This window comes from Ammodytes marinus (genome assembly GCF_949987685.1).
Source record: "Ammodytes marinus genome assembly, chromosome: 19".
In the NCBI taxonomy this organism is placed as follows: Eukaryota; Metazoa; Chordata; class Actinopteri; order Uranoscopiformes; family Ammodytidae; genus Ammodytes; species Ammodytes marinus.
Window position 1 is genome coordinate 11,028,840 of NC_137223.1, and position 12,067 is coordinate 11,040,906.

Here is a 12,067-nt window from a genome sequence, read left to right on the forward strand (position 1 = left end):
AAGTATGAATATTTTTAGTTGTCTCATCTCATCTGACAAGCTGGAACCAAGCTATTTGGGTGAATTTGATCAATATGCACAATTTGTATCCTGTTCATTTTTTTTTCATCAATTGATCAAATAGCCCTTATGTAATATAGTGTAATAATAACAAAAACTAATATAAATTTCATAAATTGAACAGTGCGCGACTAACTCTTATTTCAATCTTCTGACTCTTTCTGCTGTGCCAAATGAAAACCAAAGCATAGATAAAACATAAATAGACTTCTGTTCAATCTTAGGTGTGTTGTTACAGTGCAATTTAGCAATGAAGAGATTATATTGGCTTATAAATATTAAGCATACAATTTAAACCCTGAATGAACTTGTCTGCATTTTGGTTTGACTTCAGTCACGGTTTTAGCATCGAAATTGGCACACACACAGCCCAAAGCCACAATATAATCATAACATGTAAATGCTTCAAAAGACTTAAGCAGGTGTGTGTGTGTGTGTGTATGTCCGTGTGTCTGTCAGTGTACTTTTTTTTCTCTACCTCTCCTTCAGTGTATAAATTCATGGGTACGTGTGAGTTGATCTGTGATGGTTTCACCTTTGTCTGTCTGTGTGTGTGTGTGACATGCGTTTGCGTTTTGTGCACCTGTGTGTGAATGCGTACATGTGCATATCTCTTGTATCTGTGTGTGTGTGTGTGTGTGTGTGTGTGTGTGTGCGTGCTTGTGTGTGTGTGTGTATGTCTGTGTGTGTGTGTGTGCTTGCGAGTCGGTGCAGCGAGCGAGAGGCATGTTGTAGCTACATCTCAGTTCAATTTGTCCCCGACCTCAAATTGAAATTCCATTTTCAGGTGGTAAATTGTCTCCTACTTCGCCCTCTGGCACACAGTGAATTAAAATTCAAATTAGCCTGACCCCGCTCCGCTGCTCTCTAGCACCTCTCTGTCTGCCTCCCTCGCTCTCTCTCTCTCTCTATCTCTCTGGCTGTTTTGCTCTCTGCCCTCTCATCTCTTCCCCCTATTATCCTCTCCTCTCTCTCGCTCTCATCTCTTGTTATCCTTTCCTCTATCCACTCCTCTCCTCTCCTCTCTCTCTCTTTCTCTCTCTCTGCTCTCCTACTTCTCCTATTTCCCCCCAATTTCGCTGTGTAAAGCCCCACACCTCTCCCCACTCATCCCCCCTTTCCCCTTTGACTTTCATCTTTCTCTTTAAACCCCACTCTCTCCTCTTTTATTTTCTCCTTCCTTCCTTCTATATCGAAATAAAGTGTATTTATACAGCACATTTCACAGATGTAAAATCAAAAAGTGCTTAACACTATACTCTGAAACCAGTGAATATATTATCCGCTACCTGTCCATACTGTGTGGAAATCCAGTGTGAATACACCGCCTAGGCTCTGTAAATGGGCATGTTGGTAGCTACAGGGATGCCCCTTTGTTTACATACCAGTTTCCTGAGCCTACGCTTTGTACTTTTTTTTAAGCTCACAGTATGCACAGGTAGTCAATTGCGAGGAGATATTCACTGATTTTGACAAGACGGGATTTTGTCAACAAGCGCTCCCCAGAATTGCTAACTTCACCTTTAAAAAATAACAAGAAATAAACAATAAAAACACAATTAAAACTAATATTAAAATAAAAGTATAATCATCAGCCGATTAGCTTCCCCCTGTCTTTCCTTTCTTGTCGTCTCCTGGACACGTCAAATCTAAGTTGGGCCATTTTATCAATATATGGTGGGATAATATGGCACAGGAACAATTCCTAATAGAACTGTTTTGACCAGATGGACGTTGATTGTTTAAATTGATGGAGGTACTGTAGCAACTACCTCTGGCCGTTTAACTCTACTTTCAAGAATGCCTGCTGTTTTGTTAATGTTTTAAAAACTGGATGTATTCCAGTCATCTTTATTTATTGTAAAAGAGTATTGGTCGTCTTATTTATGACTATCTTTTTCTGTTTGACAAAAAATGCATTTGAACCATGTCTACCCACTAGCCTTTTATAGGACATGTATTTCACATTAACGCAAGTGAGAACCTATGATTATCATGTTATTGGACAATGTTGACACTCACCTCCTAGGATGTTGAGAGGAAAAAGTTAAAAGTTAGAGGATGTTAAATAAATGTTAATCTGGTTCTTTTTTGGCAATTGTATTCATTATGTTAATATCAAAATAATGCTTTAATTCAACTTTGTAACATGTTTCCTGAACCCTCTTGAAATTACTTCTTCTTTTTCCTTTTTCGTTGTTTTAAAAAAGCAACAATTTCGAAAATACACCCACACTTGTGTGCAGCTTTCAACATTAGTGCAGATGGTTATATGAACTCCTAATACCTCACATCCTAATGGTTCCTGCCTGGTACGCCTACATTGCATTTCAGTTTCCCTCGTATTTCTTTGTCCACCTCAGCAGTGTTGAGTACAATTATCCTTCCTGTGGCCTTTTCCATCAGTAATGAAGACAAATAGTTTTTTTCACATGGGTACATAGATACTGTATATACAAGTGTTGTGTACATAGCAACATTCAAGACCCTGTTCTTGGCTGTATCCTAAGAGTATAGTTTGGATGTACATATTTCCAGCGCTAATCAAAGTGTTTATCTGCGCCCCCGTTAGCCCTTCCTCTCCGTCATGCTTAGCGAAGGCTCTCTGGAGGTTCTGGTGTTCACTGGCAGCCAAAGCCAGCGACGTGTCATCAGGCGACCCGAGCAAGGCCTCCTCAATGACGGGAGGGAGCACTCACTGCGCATCGAGAGGCTAGCTGGCAGGTCGGTTCTTTGTGTGTGTCGGTGGTTATGTCAAACAGTATTTTCATGAGTCACTCTGTATAATCAACTTTAAAGGTGCACTGTGCAGTTTCAGAAGGAGGGGGATTTGTTCACATATGCAGAGCCTGCAGCTGACAAAACATATGTCATCTGCTAGTATTGAATAACTTTATCCTCATACTGTAAGTCAAGACACAATTATTTTGAGGCACTTGAGGAACCAAACGTAAGACTAGGATATCTTTGTAAACAAAAATGTAAGCTATTCTGCTGTAAAAACAACAACAACAACAGTGAAACAGTAACTTTAAAAGTAGCTTTTTGACTTCGTAACAGTGTTCCAGGGATCCAATTTTTTCTTTCAAGAAAGTTTGTTTATTCGGTTATGAGAATATACCTGAGAATATGTGTACTTCTCTGACACACTCAAAGTTACATAGTGCACCTTTAATCAATCATTTGTGTGTGTTTGTGTCTTTTTCCCCCCCGCCAGATCTTTTGTAGTTCAGGTGGACGAGGAAGCTAAGAGGGAGGCGGCGCTTCCTAACGACCAGCCAGTCAACTTGAATCGTATCTTCCTCGGTGGTATTCCCGCCGAAGTGGAGCGGACCTCCGGCAGAAACAACACCCCATTCCAGGGCTGTATATGGAACCTCATGGTCAACGCTGTGTACGTGACATCTATTCTATTATACATGCAAACTAGATCAAGTTAACTTTTTCTTGAACCTGAAATATGCTGAAGTAGATTGGAGCAAATTAACTTTCTTATGGTTTTTATTCTTCTTATTCAAATGTACAGTATATCCCGGGGGCATGATCATGCACCGGTCTTTTTGAAGTACCAGTATTGGAATAGAGGACAAACCTTGTTCTAAAAAGCCTAGAACACTAAGCAGTATGGTGTTAAATTTTTTTTAGTTTTTCTGTCAAATCCATCCCAAGTTTTGTCTCCTTGAAATAACCGAGAAAAATGTTTTGATCGTGATGCATCTACAGAGTAATGTGTGTCTGACATCACAAGATAAATATGGGGGAAAAAGAGCGGAGTCAGCTTTTGATTTTGGATATCTCCCCATGTCCCCGCGTTCCAACACGTTGAAACACTGACACAGGCATAACTGACCAATATACTTACCGCAGTTTTCCTTAACAGTAAACACCTTACAGGTGGGGTCAGCATTTCTGGAGAATGTTTGTTTTCATAAATTACTTTTTGTCAAAATTAGCGAAAATCTACATACAATCTGCCACCTGTCCGTACTGCTTGCGCTGAAAAATACTTCAGTTTTAATACACAGCCTAGGCTCTGTAAACATATCGCTAGGGATATTTTGACAACAAGAATCTCCAGAATTGCGGACTCCACCTTTTAAATACTCAATGTCTCTAACTGGGCTGCTTTACCTCAGTGTCCCAATGTTTACCCAATAGTGTGTTTCTGTTAGTGGGCGATTGGGCTTAATTTTGACCCCATCCTCTGTTGGGTTAAACTGTGGTTAATATGATTGCGGGAGGTCATGATGTTGGCGTTGATTATTATGATGAAAAAGTCAGTGTCTCCTTCTGCCTGAACAGCAGTAATAGAGCTGTCCAACATCATAAGCATACTCATAACTCACATGCACTGCTCTCTTTGCGTGTTTATGTTTGTGTCTGTTTGTCTATCGTTCATCTCATTTCACCCCTATTACCCTACCACCCCGACTCTTTTTCCCGTTGTTGTTCTTGAATAACTACCGTGATGAAACCTGCATTCATTTTACAATAAATATATATTGTTTTGTTGATGTCTAACGCAAATAATTTCCTACTATATGCTACTGCCTTTGTTTCTGTCTCTTATACATAGCATGGTAATAGGCACCTTGTGAGTGCACTGTTGCCCTGGCCCCTTTGATCTCATAATGTTTCAGACCAGTGCCTAAGTTTTTTCATTTTTAGCCCCTGCCCCTAAGAGAGTTTGTGCAAGCCATTGGTTGGAATGTTCATGTTGTAGGGTTTGCTCTTTCCAATGCTCATGTCTGGGGTCAGACATTAAGATTGTATTGTCATATTAAATCTAATCGCCTGTTTATCTCTCAAGTCTCTCAGATTTCGCCCAGCCTGTGTCCTTTGAGAACGCAGACATCGGCCAGTGCCCCAACCTCGCCCCACCACCACCCTCTGCCCCCCTGCCTGAAGAGGAGGAGGACAAGCCCCTCACTCCCACACCCACCCCAGGCCCCATCTTACCTCCAGCTCCTCCTGCTGTAAGTGGCTGAAACGTGGGAACACACAAACCCACACACACAAACCCACACACACTTTTTACAGCACAACTTTCTTCATTAAAGGGATAGTTGAGTATGTTTGAAGTGGGGTTGTATGAGGTAGCTACTTGTGCATCTGTCACCTTATGGAGATGGCGGTCAGTGCAGTCACTATAAAGAGTGTTAGGGGAGACGTGGCTGTAGCAAAACCAAAATTGTACTGTAGCATCGGGGGCCAGCTGAAAAAACAGTGTTTTCATCACATGTATAAATGCTTACCTAAAAAATAAATATCTCTTTAGAAGAAGCCTAAATCATACAACCCCACTTCAATAACGCTGAACTATCCCTTTAATATTGTCCAACGTTGACAAAGTAAATAAGTAAAAAACATTCATATTAGCCCAAATGGCCTTTGTCCTATTTAAGATGTTGGTACAGGCACACACACAACACAGGCTACGCACTGTAGAGATACAGTACAGTTAAAGTAAAGGATGTATGCGTGTAACACACCCACAGAAGAGCACACATGTCCAACTTTTGATTCCAACATTTACTCACACATAGGCCTACACACATACAAACACAGACCTATTTCTCTCCAATGAAATGCAGCGATGGCCTCGCCCCGTTAGCTCAGTGCTTCATCACATAGCCATTGTAGGCTACGGGCCATTAACTCTACTTTATAGTCCCTTTAGCCTTGAGCCACTAAACTCCTCCTCTGGCAAGCCCTGTCATGCAGTGCGGAGCAACGGTGCTACGCTATGCTACGCTAACTGTGCATGCCATTTATGCTTTATGAGCCACACAGGAGCCAAAACACTCTCAGCTAACATTTAGCTGCCATGCTAAGAGGCTGTCAGGGGGGGACAGTGAGTCATTCACGTCACACCACTGGATAGACAAGATGTATTTCACACGGGCCTATTTATTATAGTATAAGTCTTACAGCAGTCATAGGTTATCAGGTAGCGAGTTAGCGGCTACACTACACCTCTAAAAGGACATTGATCATGAAGCAGTGAGCCAGAGAGCTATTGCCAGCTTTGCTATAACTCCTAAGGTGTGTTGCCTTATGGGCTATAAGTTCATCTGCTCTATGATATACACTACAGTAGGCTGTGAAAAGCCATATCTCTCTGAGTCCCCATCTACATTTATAGGGTTCTCTCCAATATTTCAAACCAAACTGCAGTAATTAATTATGTGATTCCTGTTCTGTTTTTTTGTGTTTCGTTAAAGTTGATCTTGACAGCTTTTCAATATTGCCACTGCAAATTACGGTAGCCTGTAGATATCAATCTCGCCAGACTTCTGAAGATAATTGAATACTTATTAAAATCTTAGTCTTCAGTCTCTACAGCTTCAAGTTCAAATAAATATAAAATGATTTATTTATTTATGATTACATTTGTAGAGGCAGATACACTCATTAGACAGTAAGGGAATATTTTGCCTGTCCGTGTGTTAATGGATCATATAGAAGTTAAACAAAATGTTCATTAGGAAACGACTTTTAATGATGCCAGATTTTATAATTGTCGCAAGCAATTACAATAAGTACATTTTTTCCATTTTGAAAGGGCTGTGCTGCTTCTCCATATATCACAACAGGCAGTTTCCATCCACGGCAAAAAGGGATGTTGTCAGACTGAAGAAGTAATCACAAGTTGAATCGCAGCTGACAGTAAACAACGGTCTCAGCGTGTGCTTTAATAAAAAAAGCCTCTCTTTTTTTCATCCCCCACTTTTCTGTCAAAACAAATTCTGTCCTTCTGATTCTTGAGATAGTTGTGCGCTCCAATTTAGAGATTGAAAAAAGCTCTATAACGGCAGCCTCACAGGCTCCAGTGAGCCTCAAGTGAAAAATAGGATTCGGACATTCTTTTGGAGTGCATTTCTTTTTTCATTTGCCGTTCAGATTGATGATGTCATGACAACTGCCTCTAATTAGCATTTTCAAAAACACAGCTCTTTGATTTCCCTCAGTCACAGTGAAATTCAGCTTTTGCACAAAAACGTATGGCATATCCTTGGAATAGAACAATGGACGGAGTATAAGAAGGAAAGAGAACCTCTCATATCAAATATTGTAGTAATGATGCTTCAATTCAGTATATAAAAAAAGGTAAAAAGTATCTCCATTGCTTCATTAACCTTGTTGACCCTTTTCTGTGTATGACATAATTTCCTGCTTGAAGCTGATTGGAGGGCTGTGTGCTTGTCATAAACACGTTTGGCCGTTCTGGCTGTGTGTGTGGCTGCCATTAATCCCCCCTTCCTCCCATGACTGCTGACCTTTAGGAGACCACACCCCCTGCCGCTCCTGTAGCCACACCCACTGCTGCTGCTGCCCCGCCCACTGCTAAACAGGAGCCCGGAACTGCTATGGTATACACACACACACACACACACTTCACTTTATGTCACACTTTGACATAGTTCTTGAGTATGGGTTCAACCACTATACCACCACATTCTGACTCTCTCAATGTAGATTAATTTTCCTTTTGCACATCAATCTAGAATATTGTAACGAAAGGATATGTATTCGATATTCACATTGATGATGGCAAACTGATTGATACACCTTTTTTTTTTATTGAATTTTAAATTAAGGATATCACTTGCCTCACTCATAAACATCTATTGATCCAAATTTCCCCGGTATGGGAGTTAAGAATTCATGTCCATTGCATTTAAAGTGTAATTCTCACTTAGTTATTTCCTACTTGTACATATTTTCACCCAGGGAAAGTCAGTGTAGTGAAGCTCTTCAAGTAACTGCCGTCTTCACCTTTGTACTGAGCTGCTTTGTGCAACCTCAGACCCTCAACTGAGAGTACACTGACTAGCTGTACTTGAGCAGCTATGGGAGGTTATTGTCAGGTCTTTGCCCAGAGAGCCCCTTGACATTGGTTATGGAGGGATGAGGCGGGGGAGCCTTACTCATTTTGATACACTCAAGATGGTGAGAGGTGTTGTAACAGGGCTGGCCTGGTCATTGACTCAAATTATACTTTAAGCCGTTTCTTCAGTTTACATTGTGACATATTTTTTTGCCCTTTTAAAGTGTTTCTACCTGACTTTTTTTTTTGGAAGATAGAGCTCAGAAATGTCTACTTTCTTAGAGTGGTGGACACACACACACACACACACACACACACACACACACACACACAGAGACTGACCTCTTACACAAAATCCGACTACATGAATTCAGATTTTACCGGAGTGTGACCTCCAACCAAAGCGACCAAAGCCATTCAGAAAGGGGAGACCGTCTTTCCCATTGTAAGCCTAATGGAAAGACGCAGAAGGGATGAGAGAAAGAAAGAAAGACATTGGAGGAGAGAAGGATGAAAGAGGATAGAAGGTGCAGGAGGAGGAGGGAAAGAGAGGGATAGTCTTTTTCTCGTCGGAGCGGCGGTTCGGCCTTTTGTTGGCTTAATGGAAAGACGGAGGAGAGCGAGAAGCGAGGGGAAGAATGAAAGGAGAGGGAAAGAGCCTTGGAGCGAGTGACATCTCCCTTTTGTTAGGTAGCGAGAGAATGGAGGAGAGAGAGAGAGAAAGAAAAGAGAGAAAAAAGAGCGAGGTAGAGGAGGAGGAGCGGATATGAGGGCAGAGCACGATAAGAGGTGAGTGTCAGCTGTAACAAAGCAAGGTCACGGTGTGGAGAATGTCTTCACTTGAAAGGGAACAAGAGAGGAGCGCAGATTAAGACACACACACACACACCTGCTTGCTCTCTCTCTCTTTCTTTCTCTCTCTCTCTCTCTTTCAAACTTTGTCTCACACACTGACACTGTATGGAGGTATGGCATGGCATGATGGCAAAAGCAGCTTCATTACTTTATAGGAGATGTACTCAAGCCCAGAAAGGCAAAATGGGAAGAAGAGATTGGAGGAAAAAGAAGGTGAGGCCAGGTTGGAGACTAACGCTGAAGCAAGTGGTGAGAGTAGAGATTATGAAGGAGTGAAGATGGAGGGAGGACATAAAGAGGTGAAAGGCTGGGAACTTCCCTCCACTAAAATAAGGGAGTGAGTGATAAAGAATAAAGCCGTGTCCACACATACACGCTTATTTTCTCAACCGTATCTTTTGCCTTTTGTCCACACGCAGACATCACACTAAAAACCAGAGAGTTTTGAAATCTCCACCCCAAAGTTGAGATTTTGGAAAACTAGCAGTAAAAAAAGAGCAAATGGGGGGGGGGTGCAAAAAGATAATTAGGAGAAGGCAAAAATGAGAAGGTTAAAGTACAAGGGTATTAATGAATGGTTTGGGGAGAACGGGATGAGATAGTGACAGAAATGGGAGTGGAGGACACAATAGGAGAGGTGTAGTAGATCAGGAGAGGTAGAGGAGGAGGAGGAGGAGGAGGGAGGATACAGCAGGAGAATAAACATGAAATAAAGTTAAAGAAAGGGATAAGACATGCAAGTATAAAGGGAGGTAGCAAGAAGACAGTAAAGAATGGAAAAGGGGGATGGGTTGATGGGAGGAGGTAGAGTCCCTGAGGTGTAGGGAGAGGGGGACATGAGAATTACGTTTTTTTTTTTTTTTTTTTTTCATCAATTTTATCGTTTTCTTTTTTTATATATCCGCTGTGGATAGCAACAGTTTTACAAAGGCATAGTATTATACAGTATTGCTTTGACAGGGTCCAATGTCCGTGAGTAAATGTAAGTATTCCGTCTAAATTTAGAAAAGATAGAATTGTGAAAAATTTGTAAAATAGCAATAAAATGATAATCTGTTGTGTGTGTATAGTCAAAACTTTATCCAAACAGCATTGACTGGTTGACCATGAAGACAGCCCACATGAGAATTAACATGATGTGAGTAGAAGGAGAAATAATGAGAACTGGTGAAAAGAGGTAGAGAAGGAGCGGCGGAGGAGTGATAGAAGTGGAGAGATGGAACAAGTGGTATAGATAGTCAGTTAATAAATCAAATTAGTAGCAGTAAGTCCAGAGGAAGACCTGTACAAAAATAAATAAATATGGAAAATGAAGTTTAAGATGATGCAATTGAAAGAGAGAAGACAGAAAACTGCAGAAGAAAGGAGTTGTAGAAAGAAAAAAAGACGCCTCTACTTGTATAACAACACTGACACCCTCTGGCAAGTGGCTGAACTGCACCATGCAAAACAATTCATACTCATCTCATTCAAGATGTATTTGACATATGCACACAACAATTACAGCAGCAGTAGTCCTTGGCAAGGCGATTCTTAAGTCCCAGGCATCCTCTCAACAATGCAAAACTAGAAAAAATTCATGTATTATATTCAATACTTTGTTCGCAAAGGTGAAAATCAAATAAAAATGATTTCTTAAGAGAGAAGTAAGAAAAATATCGGCAGGATTTATAAGAAAATGTACCTGTCGGAGGGCCCATTGTTTTGGTTGTTTAAAACGTGTAGGCCAAATCCAAATTTGAATTGAATCATCTGTAAACTCTTAATTTGATCTGATTTATAAAGAACTGACCCATTGTTAGCGGCCATCAAAAAAGCACTATTAGTTTGATTGCCTCTGTCTTCTGGTAACCCGAGTCAATAGCAGTGGTGAATGAAAGAATCCCTGCCTGTGTGTAACTGACATGTTGTTATGTTGCAATCTCAATCAGGACTCGTGTGCGTCAGCTGTGGCCCCCACAGCTCTGGACAAGGCCTACCAGTTTGGACTGACCAGGAACAGCCACATGACCTTTGCCTTCGATGACGCCAAAGTCAGAGAGAAGTATGGACACACAATAATCGATAATCATCTGAGTGTTTTGTGTTGTGTGCCTGTCTGATGCACATTATAAAAATATATACTTTGTGACATTATAGTAGAAATGTCACTGTTAATCAAAAATCATTACAAAAAATATGACCGAAATAATCATTGTTGTGTTGTGTGGTGGAGTATTCAGTTCTTTAACTTGAGTAAAAGTAGCATTATTTCAATATTAAAAACATCACATGCTGCTATTATGAGCAACATTCCTCCATTGAAAGTGCCTGCCATATGTTTATATATGTATGTTTAATGAGCAGTTATCTATGCATTCTTTTGATCTCGAGAAATGGAAAGTCGTAAAAAGCCTTGCATGCCCTTGGAAGGTTGAAAGAACAACTGTATGTACTGAACAGAAATATTTTTTTATTTACTGCTAAATGTACTTAAAAAGGATTTTATTTTGGAACTAAAAGTTCTTGTGAATATTAGACAACAATATTTCATATTCTTACATTCTTATTATTGACGAGTTATTGTGTAAGCAGTTTTTAACTATTGTAGTTGGTCGAGGAAGGGCTAATTCTGACTGAATTGGGAATTATTTTTAACAGTGCATCAAATCTTATTGTATCCCCTTAATGTTGTGCGTCAAATCATAACCTGAAGTGTAAGAAGTAACTCATGTAGAACTATGAAGTAGCATGACATGCTCTAAATGACTAATACTTCAAATACTCGACTAAATGTACGCAGTTACAGTGATGTGGCTCAATTTATGCCTAACACACGTAGCACACTCACAGAGCCGGCCCGAGGCATAAGCGAACTAAGCGGCCGCTTAGGGCCCCCGACTGCCTGGGGGGCCCCCTAAAAAAAATTAAATAAATTTTTTTTTTTTGGGAGGAAATCCGAAATTATCTGATCATGTCACATTCACATCCATGCACAGTGTGTATTGAGTTTATTTAAAAACAATTGGAAATGGGGCTGCCCTCAGTTGCCCATGCACTGTGTATAGTCTATAGCAGGGGTCTCCAACAGGTCGATCGCGAGCTACCGGTAGCTCGCGGGCGGGTTTTCAGTAGCTCGCCTGATAGGTTGACCGACTTGTAAAAAAAAAAAAAAAGTTTTTTTTTTTTTTTTTTTTACAAGTTAAAAATCTGATGAAGGTAAATGCACCTCTTCCCATGGTCAAAACTTTGCGATTTGCGGTAAATAAATGTTCACATGTGTCTCAAAGCGTTTCTCTATCAGCTGGTGTGTGTGCTGCTCTGCGGCTCTGCATGCGGCCA

The 12,067-nt window shown here is 40.6% G+C and overlaps 1 protein-coding gene across 1 annotated transcript in view; it reads left to right on the forward strand.

Annotated features, from left to right (window-relative positions):
- Window positions 1-12,067, forward strand: part of lama2 (laminin, alpha 2) — a gene marked incomplete at its 5' end in the record, with an annotated part of 158,628 nt that overhangs the window by 137,944 nt on the left and 8,617 nt on the right. Inside the window, 5 exons of the mRNA XM_080048250.1 lie at window positions 2,633-2,784; window positions 3,278-3,454; window positions 4,871-5,036; window positions 7,347-7,433; window positions 10,678-10,790. Coding sequence (XP_079904376.1) covers window positions 2,633-2,784; window positions 3,278-3,454; window positions 4,871-5,036; window positions 7,347-7,433; window positions 10,678-10,790 — 695 coding nt within the window. The remainder of the gene's footprint in view (window positions 1-2,632; window positions 2,785-3,277; window positions 3,455-4,870; window positions 5,037-7,346; window positions 7,434-10,677; window positions 10,791-12,067) is intronic.